Source organism: Eubalaena glacialis, chromosome 13 (genome assembly GCF_028564815.1).
Source record: "Eubalaena glacialis isolate mEubGla1 chromosome 13, mEubGla1.1.hap2.+ XY, whole genome shotgun sequence".
NCBI classification, from domain to species: domain Eukaryota; kingdom Metazoa; phylum Chordata; class Mammalia; order Artiodactyla; family Balaenidae; genus Eubalaena; species Eubalaena glacialis.
The window spans coordinates 22955045-22977871 of NC_083728.1; the positions used below are offsets into that span (position 1 = coordinate 22955045).

General features: G+C 44.3%; 1 protein-coding gene across 2 annotated transcripts in view; it reads right to left on the reverse strand.

Annotated features, from left to right (window-relative positions):
* Positions 1-1618: 1618 nt before the first annotated feature.
* Positions 1619-22827, reverse strand: part of RPN2 (ribophorin II) — a 55006-nt gene continuing 33797 nt past the window's right edge. For both annotated transcript variants that reach the window (XM_061207886.1, XM_061207887.1), the window contains exons 10-17: positions 17122-17213; positions 15015-15129; positions 12517-12711; positions 11169-11255; positions 9544-9639; positions 8077-8152; positions 6387-6516; positions 1619-1937 (exon numbers count right to left, since the gene is read on the reverse strand). In XM_061207886.1, coding sequence (XP_061063869.1) covers positions 1925-1937; positions 6387-6516; positions 8077-8152; positions 9544-9639; positions 11169-11255; positions 12517-12711; positions 15015-15129; positions 17122-17213 — 804 coding nt within the window. In that variant the 3' untranslated portion in view covers positions 1619-1924. The remainder of the gene's footprint in view (positions 1938-6386; positions 6517-8076; positions 8153-9543; positions 9640-11168; positions 11256-12516; positions 12712-15014; positions 15130-17121; positions 17214-22827) is intronic.

The following is a 22827-nucleotide window of genomic DNA, read 5'->3' on the forward strand; positions in this document are numbered from 1 at the left end:
GACTGGAGAGTGCAGGCCCAACCCCAAGGCAGCAGATGCTATTCAGCTTCAGCTGATTGTTGTCATACAGGAATCAGGCCCAATGTTGCCGGCTCTGATTTTCTTTTTCCAGAGAATCCCAAACCCCCAATTGGATTTTTTTTAAATAAATTTATTTATTTTACTTATTTTTATAAATTTATTTATCTTTGGCTGCGCTGGGTCTTCGTGGCTGCACACAGGCTTTCTCTAGCTGCGGCGAGCGGGGGCTAGTCTTTGCTGCGGTGCGTGGGCTTCTCATTGCGGTGGCTTCTCTTGTTGCGGAGCACGGGCTCTAGGCGTGCGGGCTTCAGTAGTTGTGGCACGCGGACTCAGTAGTTGTGGCTCGTGGGCTTAGTTGCTCCGTGGCACGTGGGATCCTCCCGGACCAGGGCTCGAACCCATGTCCCCTGCACTGGCAGGCGGATTCTTAACCACTGCGCCACCAGGAAAGTCCCCAAATTGGATTTTTATATGAATTTTCTCAATTTGTAAATGTTAGCAACTAACTCAATTAAAAAAACCCAAAAAACACTATGGATCAAATAAAATATGGGCCACCGGTTTGCAACCTCTGGGAAAGGTGAGGTCTCCTTCCTATCTTAAGAGGCACCCCTGTTATTGCCCATATCGGTCTCTCCCCTGCAGAGTCCCATTCAGAACTAGCCGAAGTTCCAGCATCTCCTTTCCTCTTTCCCCAATTAAAATCCCCATTTTGAAGGGGCAAGTCCAGCTACGTTGGAAAGCACTCGATTAAAATAATTTCTACCCCCCAAACTCAATAAATACTCCTAGGATTACCTGCATTTCAAAAGTTATCTACTATTATGTTTCAATTAATAGAAGTAGAGGCAATGAGCCAAAGTACATAACTATGGGCCAATTAGGACAGATGCCAAGCACTGAGCCAAGCATTTCAGATGCATGAAACTCTTTCAGCCATATGAGGAGGTACTGTTATTATCTTTTACGGAAGGAAAAAAAGGAGGCTTAGAGACATTAAGCCACTTGCCCAAAGTCCTTCAGCGTGTAAGTGGTAACAGTAGGCCTGCCCAACACTGAAGTCTGCACACATAAACACTGCTCAATATTACTTCTCTAAGTGATATCGTATAACCTCCATGTAATGGTCGTCCCGGGCACAACTTCCAAAGGGGCATTCTTGAGATGCATGTGTCCCTCTAAGAACCTAAGATAGCTCATGGGTTCAGCCTTCTTTTAAGATAATCCCTTCCCTTCCCCACTGCACGCCAAGACCAAACTTTCAAGGCAAAAGCAGAGGGGTCCTCAGATATCGACAGGACATAGTTGGTATCCAGTGCTGGAGATGAAGAAAGGATTCTGGCTTTTCCAGGTAATCCTCGGCTCTGCTAAGAAAGAGGTGACAGGGGGCACGAGTCCGATCCCTGGTCGGGGAACTAAGCTCCCACATGCCACGCGGCGCGGCCAAAAAAAAAAAAAAAAGGTGAGAAGGACCAGCGTAAAACGTCCTGGAGAAACACCCCGGCCACTGTGTCAAGCATACTTCCCAACGAAGGCCTCATGTTACGTGCCCCGGGGATCCAATCAGCCCCAAAGTACCGGAAGAAACTCTCAGGTCTTCATTCCTGTTATTCTCTTTATTCCATAACAGATTAATTACAGATTTCAACTTTTCAATGCAACATGTGGGTAAGTTGGAATATTCACAGCATCGTGCTAGGGCACCATGCCAAAGAAACAGAGTATCTGGGCTCACAGGTACCTGCTCTGTGTTGGGGAAACAGAAAAACAAGCAAAACGATTTTGACTTTTTTCTTTTTAAATAAAGGTTTTTTTTCATTCCTCTTCTCAAACTATGAATTATTCTTGACTCCTTTTCTTGATATTCACTTCAGCTTTCAGAATTTCCTTCGTTTTTCTGGAACTAATGTGCTGTTCTGAAAGAAAATGGAGACAACACAAAATTATTGAAGATTTCAATTCAGTGTTGCAGCTCCTAACTGGTGACAACAGAGAGACCAAGGTACTAGGAGATCCCATTTATAAGGGAACAATCATTCATCTATTAATTCTATTTATTTATGCCCCATCTCATTTCACAAAAGAATATAAGACAGATAGCTCGAACTAAAGCTGACAACATCTTAAATAAACAATGAAACACACCTGATGATACCTAAGTGTGGTATGTGAAAACACAAGATGAGGTAATTCCAGGCACACCTCTCACAGTACAAGGCCAAAAAGACACTGTACATTTCAACTAGATGAATAGAAGAATGCTCGTCTTCAATTTCCCGGACTCCAGGTCTGCCAAACAACACATGCCCTCACGTAGCTTGGAAGATGACATTCTGACCTTTCGGTACAGAAATCTGCACCACATTCCTACCATGTGGTCATGTTCTTGTCAGTGATCAGACTCGATGTCTAAACTTAAGAAAGAATGATTCTCAAAAACTGGACTCAGCTCACAGAAAAAGTTTAAGAGGGGATAAAAACACTAACTCTCTTTATTCCTTCTTTCTCCACGGCTGCCCCACCTAGACTCCAGGAAGTGACGGGGAAACACAAGAAGGGAAATGACAATCTGGACAGACACTGTGCAACCAGAGGGTGACAGCACCAAGTAAGTGATTCAGACGGTTCTGGTGAGCAGAAGCAAGGTGCTCACACACATGCCGTCCTCAGCAGACAGCTGTCCCCAGTGGTGAGGGCTGATGTGATGACAAGGCGGTCTTGCAGAATGGCAGGCTCCAAACCAATTAATCAACAGTTCCAAGCGGCACGCATGCACAGGCATGGAACTCATCCTGAGGACCAAAGTGAGTGCCCCTAATTCTCTGCCAGCATTCAGAGGTTCCCAGGTGTGTGTTCCAGGAATTCCGTGGCGGTCCAGTAGTTAGGACTCCGAGCTTCCACTGCAGGGGGCACGGGTTCGATCCCTGGTCGGGGAACTAAAATCCCACAAGCCACGTGGTGCAGCCAAAAAAGAAAAAAAGTGTGTGTGTTCCGAAACGTTCATGCAGAGAGGACAGCGTTAATTATGAAATAAGAACAGCAGAAAGGGTAGTGACCCACAAGCCTCCATCTTAGCTAAGAAATTAGCCCTCTGTTACGCCTGATCAAATCGACACCTGTTCTCAGATCAAAAACACTTGGCTACTAGGGACTTTCCTCTAAAAGACAAGGTCCCAACCTCAGGAAGTCCCAAATGTCCAAATGATCAAGTGACTTTCCTCTTTCTCAAGCAGTATGGTTTGGGGGTAGCAGGGTGGGGGCAGACTATCTAAAAATCAAGAAAAACAAAACCAATCCAGTTAGTTTTAAAGAATTAAAGAGCTCAATACTTAGCAGAAAGGACTAGTTCTGAAAGCAAATCTCAGCAAGAGCAACTATAATTCAGGACAAACACAAATAGATAAGGCTAAGGAATGGCGGGTGGGGAGAAGGGACAGACCACAAAGAGACACGGGAGCTCGTTGGAGTGTGGAAATAAGTTTGTACCTTGGCTGAGGTAGTGTTTACAAGACTGTCTACTACGTCTTTCTAGATTCACAGAATTGTACACTAACAAGGGTGAATTTTACTGTATATGAATTAATCCTGAAAAAACAAAACCAAAACAAATGTAGTCGCTTTCTGTGTTGAGAACTAGATGTTCCAGCTTATGTTCACACATCAGTGAAAAAGGCTCTACATTCTATGCTTTTGTTGATTACTCCTATTTTCAGAGGAGTGAAAATTAGATGGCTTTGTTGCTTTGGCAGGGAAAGCCATTTCCATGGCAAAGGACGAGAGGGAACATGACTTGAAAACTCAAATACCTCCCTCCTCTTTGTTGGTCTAGTACAGGGGTCAACAAACTGTGCCCCACGGGCCAGATGCAGCCCACCACCTGTTTTTGTAAACAAAGTTTCGTTGGAACATGGCCATGTGGGTTTGTTTACGTGGGCTATGGCTGCTCTCACATTATAGTGGCAGAGTTGAGTAGTTGTAACAGAGACCGTATGGCCTGCAAAGTCTAAAGTACTATCTGGCTCTTTCTAGAAAACTTTTGCCAATCCTTGGTCTAAAGGAGCTGATCAATGAAGCATCAGACACTCGCTTCTCCTTCCCTCCCTTCACCTTCCTCCACTCCCATCCTCATCCTAGGACTGACACAATGGAGAACGGGTGATATTTCACTTGACATTTTAGTCACACAGGGAGCTGCCCTGAACCATATATCCTGAGCTCTAGGAACCTGGGTTTTGATGATGCTGGCTTTAATCTGTGGCCATCAGTCTTCATAATTTAGTGTCTCACCAAACCACACTGTTTGGCCCAATCAGAGGTTAATATTACAAAAAGGCCTAGAACAGTGACAAGGTGTGCCAGGATTTGCCATGGGACCATCATTTAATGAATTTAGATGTCCTGAATGGGGGGGGGGGGAATGTGTGTCCCCTTTTAAGAAGTCCAAGGTTGAATCTGTCTATCCTCAACTCTGTTCTCCTATGAACACAGAGAGGGGCTGTGTCTATAAAGTACCCCGTGGGACACAAGGGAGGATGGAGCCTTACAGTCAAAGCCAGGTCAGAGCTGCTCTGCTGCAAAGTTACCATCAGCTAGGCTAACTCAGGGGGCTTTGGCTTTTGCCCTGGTCCAGTTACAGCTTGGTCCAGGAAGTGGGGAAATGGCCTCAGAATTCAGCTTCGGCTTAGGGAGGGATGGGGAGGAATAAGTGTGTTGAAAATCAGATAAATAACTGACATGCATGAGGTGGGCAAGATGGAAAGGGGCCCTGCTCCTGGGATGAGTCGCCCTTCATCTTTACCGTAGTGTCCTATATTTTGCCAATCTACTGCTCTGCTCTGCAGCGATCCTGCCAAAGGAAAGAGGGTTTGAGAGTCAAGAAAGGACAGTAAGAAGAGAAATAAGCTGAGGAAAGAAATGGCAAACACCCGACCAGAGCTTCTGTTAGAGTCACCGTTTTCCCCAGGGGCAGAGCTTGCTCTAGGACTCAGGAAGACGGCAACAGAGTGGGCTGTGACTTTCTATATAGGATGGAGGGTGGGATGAGAACCATGGTCTTCCTCCCCAGAAAGTGTACACAATGTTAGCCTTCCAGACTAGGGACTCCCGCTGAGCAGGATCTAAATCAAATGGTTTCCACTCCCATCTCTCCTTAATCTTGTTCGTCTTGTGTGGGCAACTTCCAGAAAAGAGTGAACTCAGCAGAGGACAGCCTTTTGGCTCCCTGGGGCCTGGACGGGCTGCTCTGAGGGAACAGGGCTCTGCTCAGAGAAAACAGCTGAGTCCTGGCTCTTTCTCAGACACAGTGCAGAGCCGCCAAGTTCAGGCTGCTGGAGGGGCAGAGAAGTGAGCCAGTGGCCACTGCTGGTGCTAAGGGAAGCTCTAGCGGAATCTGGACGACCACAGGCGGGGCAGGGAGCACGCTGGGGCCGGTATCCACGGTGAGGCACTCGGAGAGCTCCGTGGAGGCTCAGGCAGGGAGGAGACGTGGGGCTCCCCCGCCCACAACAGTCTCTGGGCAAGCCTCTCTCTGATCTGACCAACTTAACTGGCAGCCGCACTGGGGAGCTAACACTATCGTGTCACATTCTTCCAGCAAAAGTCCTGGAGACGAGAAACTAGGGCACGTCTGAAACTGTGAACTTCCAAAGGTGAAAGCAATTCTGACCTTTTCTTATTGACCTTTACGTGGCTGAAATCACCCAAGTTCTAATAAAGTCAAATCAATGAGAAACACCTACGTGACATTTAAATTTGCTTCTAATCCAGGTTCGAAAGTCAAGCTGCCAGCGAGCTGCCATTGCGGGGGGACCTGACCATTTGTGTGAACCTAAGTTTGTCTGGTTCTTGGGGACGTGATGCGGGCCACTGAGCAGTGCTCCCTGCTGGGGGCCTCTGTAAAGCCCGACGCGGTTTCTGGGGGGAAGAGCATGGACCTCATACTTAGGAGGAAGAGCTCCGGGAGGCTGCTGTGGTTGCAGAAGGGTCCTTCTCGGGGGCGTGGGAGGAGGGCAGAAAAGGGTTTTCTGCGGTAGCAGAGGAGAAAACTGTTACACAGCCAGCACACTAACAACAACCTTCTGCCACCTGTCCTAACCCATTTTAATCTTCATAAAGCAATTATTTTCTTCTCTTGTTTTAATGTGCCGGGGCATAAACTGTTGTGGTTTTAGCATATTTAAAACTTATCACCAAGGCTCTTTTCTGATTTAAAAAGGCTTCTGTATTGGGCTGGATTAAGGTGTCACACTGGCCCCTAAGGACATGAATCATTTTGCCACATACTGTTGTTCAAAGAGCTGGGTGGACAGAGCTGACAACAATATTTCTAATCCCACTCTGGGTCCCTAGCCCGTCCCCAACCTTACCTCTTGATTGCCTGCTGGGCCAGCATGCGATTGCCAGCCAAAAACGTCACGCTGCCCAAGATGGCCAGGTACTTCAGGGTCTGGAACATGTTGAGTTGCATCCAGTAGACATACATGAGCCCCAGCATAGCTACAAGGACAGGCGTCATGATAGCCAATTAAGTAAAACAGTGACATTGCCCTGAGCAGAGGACAGTTAGAAGCCAGAAACTGCAGATCCTAAGAGGTCTGTATTTATAGACCAGCTTGTTTTATTCCTTTTATCTGATGCCAGAAAATAAACAGCTCAATATACTTGCTTCTCAGCCTTGGCTACCAAGAAATCCAGAGGTAAAAACCAGATCTCAGCAACTTGGTTCCACGTTCCAGCTCGCATCTTTGTTCTTTAACGCAGGTTTTGTTGTTTGTTTTTTAAGTTATGTCATGTTATATTTGGGATTCAGTTGATTTTTTAAATTCTGAATGAAAGCCCATAGGATTAAAGAAATGAATCATTTTTCTTTTCATTAAAAAAATTTTTAGGGCTAATTTGCCACTGTGACTAGGAAGGAGGCAAGGAGGACAGAGGAGGAAGGTTTAGTCAAAGGGGCTCAGGTCTGGGCACTGAGAACCCTGGGTTCTGGCCCAGGCTCTGCCCTTCGCAGCCACTTAATTTCTCTGAGCCTAAATTCTCTCACCCATCAAACAAGGATCATAATTCCTACCCTGGTCACCCCCATCAGGGTTGTGATGAGAATCAAATGAGGGAATGTACACAAAAAGCACTCTGGCCAAAAAAGGTCATGGCTCTAAACAAATTTATATTCAGGTTTTGTTCTCAGCCTGACCTGGGAGGGCTATCACTCAAATTCAGTTAACTGGGCTGGAGAGAAAGGTCATCCTGTCAATTCTGTCCAGAAGGATGACAGATGAACTACAGCAGGGGTTCTTAGCCCTTTCTGAGGTCATGGACCATTGTTAGAATTTTGATCAAAGTTACAGACTCTCTCTTGCCCCAGGAAAACAGAGATACACATTTGCCTAGAGTTTCAAGGGATTCGTCTGTGGACCCCTACAGAATCAGCACACTATGGACACGGAGAGGGTGACTCCTGAAAGAGTCAAAGAAATCAGAAAAGAATATTAAAGTCTCAGTGAAATGCAAGGGTCACCAATTCAATAGAATCAAAAGTTTCTGAAATGCCTAACTGATTTGTGAATTTACTGTCTTGTAACATTTAGGTTCTAAGTTCTCAAGAGAACAATGCAGGACAGCATGTCTGACTGTGGAAGGGACTGTTTTCTACTACTGTCCAGACATAGCCGCTAGCAAATGTGAAGATCGATACGTTGGGGGAAGATAACCTTTGGAAACTGCATTAATGCTGTTCACTCAGGAAGATGGCTCAATGTAAAGATACAATAAGTGAGTCATCTCTGGAAATGAACAGAGCTATTAAATAAGGGTAAAACGGCCTGCCAACGGCAGCCTAGTACAATGAAACCCAATATAATGACAGCTGTTCTAAGCTGATGGGCCAAACAGGTTTATCATCATATTAACTGTCGTAAAAGGCCAGGAGGAAGAGGGAAATGTTATGCTATTAAGTCATTATAGTTAATAGGTTGTGGGTCTACTTAACAGGGCTTTTGCGTAGGCAGGCAAAATGTCAAAGGAGGTTAAATGGAATTAGCAGCCTGGGGCGCTTACCAGCATGTCCCAGGTGAAAGATAATCGTGCTAGGAGCAAAAGTGAAGTTGGAGACATTGGCACCAATCCGGATCCACTGAACGATGGGGAGAAATAAATTAAAAAGACATTAGAACTTGAAAGGGAGGCAACACATGCCATGCCAATGCTAATCCAATAAACAGCCCTAAGGGCTTAAAAGTTCATGCATACCTGAAGAACAGGGAATTTTTCCAAGTGACGACCACCCTATTATAAGTCCTCAGGAAAAACTGTTCCCTTTTTTCTTTAGAAAGGCATTCCAACACCTGCTCTCACATGCGCTTGGGTAACTCAAACCTGAACATCATTTTTAATGACAGCAAACTTTTCTATTTTAAAACAGGTGAAACCATGAGGCTGAAAGGTCAGAAACTGTATTTGTGATGAAGTAACTGGCACCGCTGCTAATTTCTCTAAGTATTGGTGAGATAAACCCACCGGCAGTTGGGAGGATGCACATGCTCTGGCTGTGGGTTCCATGCTTTTTGAAATTCTGATCGCTCAAAAGAACAGGTGCCCATACCCTAGGTCTGGTTTCTGAAAGCTTGTGGCATGCCTTCCAGATTTAGATTGACCAATAATTCTTTTATTAAAATCAATGAATGAATTAGGAACACAAGCAACTTTCCAAAAGTAAGATCTAATGAGTTTTCCATACAGTTCTCAAAATTCTCTGAACTTTGAGGATGTGCATCTATGCTTATAATTTTTTAAAAAGAGACAAGGGAAAAAAAAGTTGGTTAAAAAAAGAATTCAAACAGTACATTAAAGTATAAAACGTAAAAATGACCTTCTTCTATACTCCCTAAAAGGCCCCCTCCTTAGAGGTGACCAACACCTAATAGATGATGCCTTTTTAAGGTTTTTAAACAAAGAGCATTGTACTAAACATACTATCCTACCCCTTGCCTTCTTCACTCAATAGGACATCTTGGCAACCTTGTCATATCCGTTGACAAGTACATAAATCTACCCATTCTTTTAATGAGCTACATATTATTCCATTGTATGGATGTACATAATTTATTTAACACTTGCTTTTATGAGGACTTTAGGTTGTTTATAGTTTTATGCTCCAAACAGTGCTGAAATGCACAGCCTCTGTACACACTTTTTCTATAGCTATTAGCATCCGGTCTTGCTTTTTTCACACTTGACCTCATCTGAACGTTCCTACAGAGCATCCCCGTCTATACACTTTTACCATTTTTAATGGTTATTGGGTACTTTCTCAGGCCCCTTGATAATGGATCAGTTTTTCTGGTTGCTCCCCCATAATGGGGAATTTTAGTTATTCTAAAATTTTTTGACCATCGGTTTGGGTCACAGCTGCTGGACCCCTCTGGAGCTGTGCTGAGGCCAGAGCACAAAGCCTCCTTTGGAACAGCTACATCTGCTGAGTCTGGCGCCAGACACACGCTGCCCATGCTAATTACAGCTACTCACCAGAGCGAAGAGCAGGAGCAAGGGCGAGAGGATCAGGGCGGTGAACGTATTGGACACGACCGTGGGGGGCCTCTTCTCCGGCTCGCGGAACAGGTGCTGCCAAAAGAAGACAGGCCAGGAGTATTTCAAAATGTGCTCTTCCCAGCAGGGGCTGCCATGTATATGTACTAGGAACCAAACGCCAATGACAGTCAAGAAGAGGAAATGCCGCCCAGAGGCTGAAACCTCCTGGCCGTGAGTGGCCACTTGGCCTTTCGCCTCTTCTCAACACGGGCTTCCGCTTCCAGAGGTCTGCTTCTAAAGACACGACACCAGTTCACTACTCCTGACCAGCCCTCTTTTTCCCTCCAAGACATATTGCCATTTAGAGGTTGGAGAATGCAACCTATCAAGCAGCATTTGCCTAGTATCAAAGATGGTGCCCGGGTATTTGGATGGCTGGGGTGACACATCCAAGGCAGGACTCTGGATTTCATAATGCTTCTGGGTTCCTAGGGTAGCATTATCATATTTTGCTAACCAACTTAAATTAGCTAACTGGTGTATAATAATTTAAAATTTAAAAATTTTCTTGCTTGCCAATGTCCAGCCAACCCAGCTCCATAACAAGGCAGCTCCTCCACCTGAGACTCCTGCTCCCAACTTTTTAACCTCAGCTCCTCTTTGCTGCCACTGTCATGAAGGGACTCCTAACATTGCCTGTGGCAGTCACTGCTGCCTACTCCACCCTATAAATCAGTCAGCACCCTCTGTCATCATGCTTATACCTTCCACTATTTAACTGCATTTGACATTCTTAAACGATGCTATAGCAACATTAGGAGGATTTTAAAAAAGAAATCCTACTACTCTAGCTTTTGGGCCCTTGTCCTTTTTCTAACAGTGAAATCAGAGTAAGTAGTCTGCTTGGAACACTTCAACATTAATTCAAATGGGGATTTCCCCATTACTGCAGTATGATCATTTCTCACGATTGCACAACAGTCCACCGAGTGGCTCTACCTCAGTTTCTTTAACCAGTGCTCAAACTGTTTAATAATTATTGTTTATTCTGTAAACTGCTTTAGAAACTTTTCAAAGCTTTTCTTTCCTTATCTGTGAACTATTTTGATCCTCACAACAGTCCTATGGGCTGGGCTGGGCAGGGACTGCTAATATTTGTATGCAAGGAAAGTGAGTTCCGGGAGAGAGGAAGGGCTTGCCTAGGGGAGGAAAGCCCTGTTCTCCAGTTGAGTGGTCCACCTGTGGGCTCCATCAGCCCTGGTCTATGCAGCAGCAGAGAGGAACAAAGCCAAACCCATCTGTGCTGTAGTATCAAGCAGTGATCTGAGGGCTAAACCTCCTGCATGTTTAGGAAAAACAGATTTGGGTTCTGATTTTGTCTCCAAATATCTGTTTTCTGGGAGCTGGTCAGTGGGCAGCTTGAGCCTGTTTTTTCACTACTAGGATGGGGCTGATATTTGCCCTGCTTGATCCACAGGGTGGCAAAGACCAAACTATAAAATATCATATAAACAGGTTAAAGAAGGGACCAGAGCCAGTGTCCGGGGGTCTGCTGCCCTCTCTCACTGTGTCCATTTCACATTTCTCTTCAATGTTTAGTGAAGAACCCCTTTGGGATCTACCTGAATTTCCTGTTTGGGGGTGAAAAGGTTCTTGGACAGGACAGTCGACGGAGCATCTTCTTCAGGGAACCTGATGACCACATCAGCCTAGAAAAATAAATGCAGCCATTAAAAGGCACAGGGGCAGAGAAGGAGGTGAAACTCATCAGCAGGACAGTATCTCCTAACTCACGTCCAGGACCATAACTGAAAAAAGCTCCAAGCAGTCCAATCCCTTCTGATCCATTAGCCAACAAATTGAGGCAGTAAAAATTTCAAGAACAAAATAAGTATTTGTTGAAAATGCTTTTTAGAGCAAGAGTTCCAATTTTCTACTGGTCTGGTGAGCCCCACAGAGCTGCCTAATACAAAAATCCCAGCTGGTACTCAGGCTGTTACAGTTGCAATCAGAAACTGCTCCATGTCCCTGGGAAGTGTAATTTAGTCTCAGACCAAAAAAAAAAAAAAGAAATGAAAATGTGCTCTCATACAAAAAGCAGCCCGAAGTCCAAGAGAAGAAAAGGAGCTTTGAATACAACATAAGAAAATGCAGCTGCCCCTTTGTCTTGCAAAGGGAGCCAACCACCACTCAAGGCCTGCAATTTGGCCTCTGCTACCTTTCCAACCTCACCGCCTACTGCTCTTGACCAGATTCAGGTGCTCCAGCAAAATGGACCCAACTCATATCTCACTGAAAGCACCTCAAGCTTTTCTGGAGGCTGTTCCCCCAGCAATCAATCTATAGTCCCCCAGATACTATTCTGATAAACCCCTGCAATTCTTCCCTAGTCCAAATGCCATGTCTTTCAAGCTTTCTCTCAACACACCAGTCAAAAGTGAGTTATGTAAGTGAAACACACTATGTAAACTATTAATACACCTTGCAGATGTTGGTTATTAGTTAATTAGCATTTTGCATATCCCACAATTCACTGTCCCACACCATCCTGAATTGGAATTGGATTTCAAATCTTAGGCCCCTCCCTGGCCCACGCTGTGAGGCCACGCCATATCTCAAAGGCCAGAGCCTTTACCTCATATCTATGTACCCCCCCATAGTGCTTTGCTGTATTATGAAAACCTTCTTCTAGTACTACTTTTATAGAAATTTGCTAGAACCCATGAGGGTAAATCTATACATCATTCATTCCCTCAATCACTATATATTAAACCCCTAAGACGTGCCAGGCCATGTGCCTGCCCCTAAGACTACTAATGGGGACAGCACACAGCCCCTCACCTCACAATGCGTGCGCCCTGGGTGGCAGGGCGGGCCAGGGTAGGGAGCCCATGCCCTGGAGAGGAGCTGTCTGTGGCTGACTGCAGCACAGCCGCTCTTGCCTGGGTCAAGATACATGGAGGCACATACCACATTCCACAGGATTGGGTTCTTCAAAGTAGCATCTCCGATGATCAAGTAGAGAGTGTAGGTGCCGGATGCAGAGTCAAATTCGAGCTTTCTCTCAGAGGTATCCAGTTCAAACTTGTACACGTTCTTGCTGTCTGGCTCCGCAACAAATACCACCTCCTGGCCAGTCTTCTGGTTATGGAGTCGGACAAATGTCTGGATAGAACAATAACGCAACCCTTCATCTGATAATTTCAAAACTCCCTCCAGGCCCAACATCAAATCAACAAGGCAGCAGGCTGTCAGCTCTTTCGTTGCAGTGGGAGCTCTGGGATCTGCCAGGCCTGCCCGAGAAAGCAGGAGGAGTGGCCGTCCCACCCTGCTTACTAGCTCAGAGATCAGAGATAACTTTTTGGTAGTATAAGAAATTTAACTTAGGGGTCCAGCCAATTCTCAATGACTTGAAGGCCGAATGCCCAGTTTGTGGATGATTTAAGCCCTTTGCTGTTGCTGTAATTTCTTCTTTCTGCCAGCTTTTTGGCCACTTTGCTGCCCAATTAACTTCTTCACCAGAGGGTGAAAAGAAGGGAAATGAGGTGGAACTTTAAGAAGCTCATTTTCAATTTCCTAGTGCCTTCAGCTAAAGATTTAGGAGAGAAGGCTTGGGGATTGATAGCAAGGCAGAGTTCTAATGGAGCAGAGCAGCCCAGTGTCAGAGAGAGCATTGAAGACAAACAGATTTGGTTACACTATTTATTGGCTGAGCAGGTTACTTAACCTCCTTGAGCCTTGATTTCTGCATCTTTAAGACAGAAAGATTAACTTCTACATGTGGTATATCTGTGTGAAGAGTCACAATAACGTAGGCAAAGCATTTAGCGTAGGACCCACTATATACTAGCTAGTCAACAAACATTTATCAATGTATGAATCTAATCACCTTATCCCCCCAATGGCCTAAGAAACTAAGGTTTCTGCAAATTAGAACTGCAGCAAAACTTAATATCCACTCAGCTTTTCTTTCATGTGTTTCAAAATAAAGAATTCAACAAAGCAGGTAGATTGGTTCCATTTCACAGATCATAAGGCACGGAGTTTAAATGAGTTGCCATGGTCACAGAGCTAGTGCTGGATCCACAGAAAAAACATAAATCTCATTTGTTACTCTACACCTGGGCAACAAAGAACAACCATCAAAGTATTTAGGGAAAGAGGCCCAGAGCTGTGAAGCCTCCTGACTCCAGCAGTCTTGGCCAAGAATGGGATTTAGAAGCCTGGATGCCTGATCTTCCTCCTGTCACAGCCAAGCACAGGCAGCAGCCAGGCTCATCTACAAAATGTCATCTCTACCTAGGAGGTCTGTAAGCCAGGGTTTCCAAAACAGAATCTTGGATGAGACGAGTATTCAGTTAAAGTTACACTTCCTCACTAACTCTTCCTGCCCTAACCTTAATCCCACCAATTTTGTCTTGTAATTACTTCTCTTCATATTCTGTCTTCCCTTGTGCTGTTTCATTGGCAAATGCCATTCTGAGAAGGAGCTGGGAAGTGCTATAGGGCTGAAAAGTTAGTTGTGGCTAAGTGGCCTGACCGAGCTCTCTGGAGCTTGGGTGTGGAGGGAGGAGAAGCAGAGAAGGGCCAGGACGGCGGTGCTGGCGGCAGCCACTCTGGGCCTGGGCACAAGCACAGTAGCTACAGCTACAAGGAACAGAAAGCAAAAAGGTTTCCAAGTTAAGTCCACTCACCTCCATGGTCTGTTCTGAAGCTGCCCCTCAGCATGGACACAAGTCCACTAGCTCTTGCTAAAGTACTGCTACAAAGCACCTAAACCAAGGCCACTAGGTCCCACGTTCTTTCCTATCTTTCCACATTCAAAGTACTTCTCTGAATTTCCCTTTACAATACAACCATGGATGGGGCAGGGCTCAGAGCAGTTATTCTCAATCAAGTGGGATGACAGAGGCAGGAAAGGAGGTGTCTGAGAGGACAAGGGCCATATCAGACTCTCTGGGGAAAAGATATGGTTTGAAAGTCTTTTAAATAATAATTATCATTATGTTATATATGGAAAACAAAAATGAAGCCTATTGCTTTCATAACACAAAGCAGACACAAGTTAAAAAGTGCTAGTTTTCAGATTCCTACAAAATCTGCTTTGGCCAGAACAAAAGCATACTTTGGGCTCACTTCCTAGGTTTTCCTTTTTTCAAAATTATTTTAATATATGTTTTTTAGTCAGAAAGAAAAAAGCCTCAATTAAGTGTTAATCTGCCTTAAATATATCTTTTCTATGCCAGCTAATCTCTTTAAAAGAAGAGTGCATTCCAGGTTCAGGGTTATAACCAGTACAAGAGGGGCAGAGTGTCATGTGGGAGAACCCGATGGATTGTCAGGGTTCAGAGTGAAGATCTGAAAGCAGGAATTCGGAATTTTCTCGACTCAGTGTTATATACCACGTCAACAAGTATCGTGTACATCAATGTTTCAGGCCAAGAGAACTGTCTGCGCTTTTTCCTGACCTGGTGAGGGGTGAGTTCAGCACCAGTGTTCACATCTACCAGCTGGAAGAATAAAGCAAAGTTCTGGTGGCTGTCTGCGATGAATGTGCCCTTGGCTTTGGCTGGGTAGGTCACCCTGAAAGAGACATTTATACGGTAAGTTTTCAGAGAGGAGGATCTGCAGATCTCTGAGACAAGAGGGAAGAATACAAACTTCACTTCATTGCCTAATCCTCCCTCTCCCAATTGTAACACTTTTCTGTTGTGGACAGAGTGGAGAATTGTCTGTGGCCTGAGGGCAAATTGGATTGATAAAGCCAGGACTGAGAAAAGCACAGAAAAAACTTTCATCAGGGTCTGGGGAAAATGCTATGTGCAGATGCTCCAGGCTTTCACTTCAAGGACCTAAGGATATCAACTCAACCGAGTCAGGCACCAGTGGGGCTCACGTGTCCCCATGCAAGCTCACAGGCGGACTGGAGGGCTGTGCTGGCAAAACCACAAGGAGAAAAAAAAATCACAGGATCGACGTTAGCAGCATATGTGAGCAGGGTCGGGAGACTAGGAGGTAGGAGACGCAAAGGACAGAAGGGTATTTACAGTTTTTTCTTTTTTTAATGCTGCATTTTTTTTCCTGGACACTGTTTCAACTTATTTTTCTGCCTGAAATTGAGCTTTAAAAAGTCATTCTCTCAAAAGGCAGGCTTGATGAGAAAACTGTTCTTTTCACAGCTATCTCCTGGGATTTTAGGTTAAGACGGCCAGGGGATAAAAAACAAGCCAAATGATTATAGAGCTCACAATGGGCCATGTTTCATGCTTAGGCTTTATATTTACTTGAGTAATACCAACTCTTTATCTATGTAGAGTATTAAACTTTGCAAAGCACTCTTACAGACATTATTTCAGTGGATTCTCAACAGTGCTCTCATTTCCAATGTCACTATAAAAATATCCAAGCCAGAGGCAGAAAGCCTAGCCCTTCCACGTGACTTAAAAGGAATGAATGCTTGGCTTCTAGTCTTTGGCTAATATCCCATCTTCAAAACAGCCTCGAAGGTTCCCCTACTTTCTTTGGCATCTATAGCCACCCCAGTTGAGTAAATTTGGGGTCTGAACTACACCCAGATGTCTAGATGCCCCCTCCCCCCGCACCCAGTGAGGATCTGGGAGAAGGCTGAGAAATGGCTTCATACAATGTTCTGGCCTAACTCTGATCAATTACTAATGGTTACCTAGAAGTTTGTGTTAAAAAAGATTCTGAGGGACTTCCCTGGCAGTCCAGTGGTTAAGACTCTGTGCTCCCAATGCAAGGGGCACGGGTTCGATCCCTGGTCGGGGAACTAAGATCCCACATGCCACATGGCGCGGCCAGAAAAAAAAAAAAAAAGATTCTGAGTTCAGCAGGAACAAATGCTGTGACTGATCAGTGATGCCCTCCATGGACTTGAGAAAGGGACTCGGAGCCCTAACGCTGGGTATCTGCCATCTCACTTCTAAGGACCTGTGAGACGTACAACTGATTTCAGGCTCACTGTGGGCCGAAGAGAGTTGCCATGAGGCCCCTAAAAGCAAGTTCAAGACTGTGAAGATAAAGAGATGACATCAGAAAATAAGTTAATACACTGCTTCCTCCATTAAGAAAGTCTTGTTTTAGGGAACTCCCCGGTGGTCCAGTGGTTAAGACTCTGCACTTTCACTGTCAAAGGTAAGGGTTAGATCCCTGGTTGGGGACCTAAGATCCCAAAAGCCATGCAGTGCGGCCAAAAAAAAAAACCCAAAGAAAGTCTTGTTTTAAAAAGAATTGTCATCTGAACTAAATAATGTGCTTGGTAACACAGCTGACTGACGTAGACTTACATTCTGAGGTAAGCTCCTTACCTCGTTGTGGACTGTTAATAAACAGTTTGCTCAGGGACTGATCACTGATATAGACAACCCCCAAATTTGTCTGGATGCCAAGCAGCACCCCTGATGCAGTGCCAGAGGAATGACAGCCTCTTTAATTTGGAGTACAAGCTGGGTCACTGCTGACACAGAAATGACGTCTGGAGGGGCTCGGTGCCTAGGCATGCTCCTCCCAGCTCAAGCCTGGATTCTCCCTGTGCCCAGGAGGCATCCCACCTACCGCGTGGTTTTGGGTGCAATGCTCTGATCCTTATCCACAGTGGAGAGATCGACATTTGTGATGCCAACTTCAGTGGAAATCTTGACTCTGAGCTAGGGTGAAACACAGAAGAAAATCGCCAAGTCAGCTGGTGAGTATACCAGGAATTAATATACATATCCAAATTTTTCTCTTACTTGTGAGTAAAGGCATGAAAAAAATCCTAGGACAGGAGTCTTCAATGATTTTAGTAAAACTGACCCATCCAGGTAGTATTTCTACCTCTTCCATCTTGAGGCCTAAAGGTAACTCCTTGATTCTTATCCCTTCTTCCTTTCTTTGGCTTTGAATGAATGGTATATATTAAAAAAGAAACAAAAAGAAAAAAAGTAGGTATCTTCATGTGTACTTTAAAATAAATAAGGGAGAAACTCCTTAAGTCGTAACCTTCAAATAATTTAAATCAACAAGTACTCAATTCTAATGACAGCTAATGTTTATTGAGTGTTTACTATGTGAAAGACACTGGCCTTCTAAAGACGATCTCACCACAACTCTAAGGTAGTGCTATTTCAGATGAGGAAATTAAAGATTAGAGTGATGAAGCCGTTCACTCAAGTGCAGACAGCTAGTAAGGCAGAGCCAGGGTTCAGGCTCAGGCATCCTGACCTAGAGTCCATGTTCTTAGGCACCTTCCTGTCCAACTTCCCAGCCAACACTTAAGTTTGTGCCAAGCAGACTATAGGTCTGCCCAGGAAGATTTAAGAAGCTATGGCAATCATCTGTGCCATCCACCAAGTACTTCTGCTTCTCCTTCTGAGCGTGTGGCAGAAATGGACTTCCCTGCCCTCCTGGAGTCAGGTATGGCCATGTGACTGGCTCTGGCCAGAAGCATGTCACTTCCAAGTGGAAGCTTAAGAGTCGGTTTGTGATTCTCTTCTCCTCTGACATGGACATAGACGACCTACAGAGGGGCTTGCTACTTCAGCCTGGGTCCTGGAGTAAGGGCAACGTGAAGCAGAGTCTCCAGCTGACACATTAAAGATACCTTGCATGGGCAAAAAAGAAACTTTTTGTTTTAAGCCACTGAGATTTGGAATTTGTTACAAGCACAAACCAGTCCATCTTAACTCTTATGTTGCTTAAATTCTATACATTCCCTATAAACATTTTCACAAAGAGGGGCCAGCCAATGCTAGTAAACAAGAAATTTTTAAAAATTAGATTAAAATAAACGTAAAATTCCAAAAGAGACAGAAAACATGCTAAAAGTCTACTCGGGAAATTTTTTATTTTTTTTATTTAAATTTTTAATTTAAAATCTAAGTTTGAATGTGCAAATTATGCAATCCCAAGGCACTTTTAATGTGTAAACATATCTGTGAGACTTCCAAATATTTGATAAGCTTGAATGTAATGCTTAAAGAAATCCTTGCCAAATACACTGGTTTACAGTCTAAGTTAGGATCAAGGAATAGAGATAGAAGCCTGGGCAAATAATTGAAGGATAGCTTCAGCGTTTTTCTAAAATGCACTATCAAGGTGTGAGAACCTCAAATCAAGGGCAAAGAAGAAAAATTTAAAAGGGATAAAGACAGCTATCAAGTAATTCCTTTTAACAGCCTCCATAATAACTATTTTGTGACAACAACCTCAATTATCAGGTTGAATAGGGGTGTTCTGTTTTGCTTTAAAAAAAAAAAACCCTAAATGTAAAAGATTACCGAAGGCTATAAGCATATTATTACCTCCTACTTTTGAATACACAGCCGCCTATCGGCAGAATTATATTTAGCATCATAGCTTGTCACTGAATCTAGGCAACTGGGTGAACTACGGTGGGGGGTGGGCGAGGGAGGGGAACAAATGGCCTTCAAGTTGAATAAACCACCAAGGAGAGAGCTGGTATCCTCCACTTTGGCTCTTGGGCGCTCTGCTGAGCAAACAGCTTCACAACTCATACAGGGCTTGGAACCAGAGCCAACTTTGCTATTATAAAGCTCAACCCAGAGAGGCACTGACAGCACTTCCATATGAAGAAAAACTGGAGTGGAAGGCTCAAGCAAAGAAGTAGCCAAAGAGCTTTGATTTTTAGCAAGACACCCCACTGAGACCACTTCCCTATATGCCCCTAGAGCATCTGGAACACCTAGGTGCAGGGACAGACAGAGATGGCAAGATGCACTTCCTGTCCTAAAGGGAAGCATAAAGGCAAAGCTAAATTATAACAGACCAGGCTGCTGCTTTAATGCAGGGATGGACAAAGTGCTATGGAAGCACAGCATAAGGAACTGTGACCCAAGTCAGCCTCGGGCAGCCCTTGTTTGGGGAGTGGGAAATGTGTAGCAGGAGGGCTTAGGCAGTCCTCCAATTTCAGGAGAAGCAGGAGTTTAGCAATACTCCATGCTATAAAAATAATCTGTTTTCACGGGTAATTACTCTGCAATCTTCATCAACATTAACTAGATAATTCCCTCTTCACTTCTGCGACTCATTCTCTTAAGGACTCACTCATTTAATTTGTAAATGTGATTTTAAAATCATCATCCCACCTAAATGTCCATAAAGAGGAGACTAGTTAGAGAAATAATGATATATACACATACACTCTGAACTACTATGGAGCAATTAAAAAGAACAACGTAGGTGTCTATGGACTGATATGGAGATACCACCTCCTACTTTTGAATACACAGCAATCTATTGGCAGAATTATATTTAACATCGCCTGTCACTGAGTCCAGGCAACTGGGTGAATTATGGCAGGGGAGTGGGGGGGTGAGGGGTGGGGGGAGGCCATCAAGTTGAATAGACCCCAAGGGGAAAGCTGGGAGCCTCTACTTTGTAACAAAAGCAAAGAATACAACTGTTCATAGAATGATCACTTTTGTGTAAATAAGAAAGGATATGCATACATTCAATGATATGGGCATCCTTCTTTTTCAAAGTATACACAGTTAACTGTTACTAATGGATTCCTCTAAGGCAGCGGTCCCCAACCATTTGGCACCAGGGACCAGTTTCATGGAAGACAATTTCTCCACAAACGGGGGTGGGGGTGGGGGTGGGGGAGTGGGCGGGTGGATGGCGTGGCTCAGGCGGTAATGCGAACGATGGGGAGCGGCAGATGAAGCCTCGCTTGCTCGCCTCATCAGCCGCTCACCTCCTGCTGTGCGGCCTGGCTCCTAACAGGCTGCGGAGTGGTACTGGCGGTGGGGGACCCCTGCTCTAAGGAGAGGCACTGGACTGAAGGGATGAGAGAAGGCTCTAATGTTTCATTATATACCTTTTTGCAGTTTGAATTTTTTTAACTACATGCATATTTTACTCCTATTTTTTTTTAAATAGGGATTGGGACTTCCCGGGTGGCGCAGTGGTTAAGAATCTGCCTGCCCGTGCAGGGGACACAGGTTCAAGCCCTGGTCCAGGAAGACCCCACACACTGCGGAGCAACTAAGCCCGTGCGCCGCAACTACTGAGCCTGCGCTCTAGAGCCCACAAGCCACAACTACTGAGCCTGTGCTCTAGAGCCCACGAGCCACAACTACTGAAGCCAGCGCACCCTAGAGCCCGTGCTCCACAAGAGAAGCCACTGCAATGAGAAGCCCGTGCACTGCAACAAAGAGTAGCCCCTGCTCGTCGCAACTAGAGAAAGCCCGCGCACAGCAGTGAAGACCCAACGCAGCCAAAAAATAATAATAAATAAATAAATAAAAGTAAAATAGGGATTATCTGAGCAATGGCATTGTGTGACAAATACTTTCTTCTTTATAAACGATTTTGTATCAAAAAGTACCACTCAGGGACTTCCCTTGTGGCCAGCGGTTGAGACTCCACACTTCCAATGCTGGGGACGCAGGTTGGATCCCTGGTGAGGGAACTAAGATCCCACATGCCATGCAGTACGGCCAAGAAAAAAGTACCACCCAATAAATATGATTTAAAAGACAATCACTCTCCCTTTCAACAGATGGATAAACACAAACATGTTTTAAGACTAGCGTAAGGCTCCTCAGTGTATCCTAATTATAGTGATAAGGAAGCCATCAACTTGCGGGTTTTTACTTAGAATCCTGACTATAAACTTTCAATAATAACACGGTCACTAAAGCCTGCTAATCAAGATTCAACTGTATGTTTGTTCTGAAGACATTATAAGCATTCACAATACAGACACATGGAATAATGAAAGGGCAAACTGCAGGGAACTCAAGTCATTTTGGGTTTGCTCTCAGCCCTAATTTTAAAAGGCCTCCTAAGTTACAGCTTTCTGTGTTGCACAGAAACACCGTAGGGCTGTTCCTAAATAAGGAACCATTTAAAACAAGTCCTTCCGCTCCTAAAATCTTACTACAAATGGGGCTCTGGAAACACTGAAAAGAAAAGCATTTTTATGCTACTCTCTTAAAGCAAATTGAGGTTTTTTCAAAACCCTGTTGTAAAGAGTTCAGAGTAGGATCCCTGTTGGTTAGCTGCTTCTTCCTTCAAACTAACACTGCAGGATTAGTTTTTATAATAAGAAAGGGACTTGTTTAGCCACTTTAAATGCAGCTAAGCCTGCTTTACAGTGAATCAACTAGTCCTTCTTTTGCCTGTACTGCACGCCACATACACCTCAAAAAATGTTTTAACGCCAGGAAATGCAGTCTTTCTGCTGAGAGTAATAACCTCCCTGTTTAGCTCATTACTGTCAAAAATGATAGTGCATTACGGGCAATTAATGCTAATGACAGCTTCTAAAACCCATGCTTCCCCTGACAGCAAGTCCAATGTCAATGAGTGCTATTACAGGCCCTCCACACCAAACCACCATTAATGCACTCTGACCAATGTCAAGCATCTCTCAGGAGAGTAAACAGGACCTGCTGACCCGCTCTGAGGCTCTAAGCATGACTATTACTGAAATTACAAAGTAAAGTTGCATATGTGACAGAGGTCAGAGCATGCACGTGCACATAGGCAGGCATACACACACACACACACGCATAAAGCTTAACATAATGAAGAGAGATTTTTAACGCTTACTCCATCACTGGGAAGGAAAAGGACAGCAATGGCCTCGATGGGAGCTTATTATCATTGCATGAGTAACAGCTATTAGCCATTTCTGTTATTTTGTACTTATTTAATTTTTCCAACGACCATAGAAACACTTGTGCAAACACCAAATTTGATGTAACAAAAAGCCAAGCTGTTACAACAATCAAGACAGCATAGTATTGGTATAAGGATAAAAATATAGATTAATGGAATATAACTGCAACCATTTATGGTCACACTGATTTTTTTTTTTTTTTTTTTTTTTTTTTGCAGCTGGCACGAAAATAGTTTATTGGGGGAGCCCCGGAAAGGGAAAGGGATCGGGGGGAAAGGGCTAGAATGTGGGGACTCTGCCCTATTCTCTTCAGGAACTAGAGCAAATGGGGAGCTGTCAAACAGTAACTGGGGTGCCAAGACAAGTCAATAGGGAAAGAACAGTCTTTTTGACAAATGGTGCTGGGACAACGGCACATCCACATGTAAAAGGAGGAAGCTGAACCCCTACCTCACAGCACATACAAAAATTAACTCAAAATTGATCAGAAACCTAAATGTAAGAGCTAAAATTATAAAATTCTTATAAGAAAACATAAGAGTAAATCTTCATGCTCTCAGATTAGGCAACGGTTTATTAGATATGGCACTTAAATCACAATCAATGAAAGAAAAATAAAGATACTGGACTTC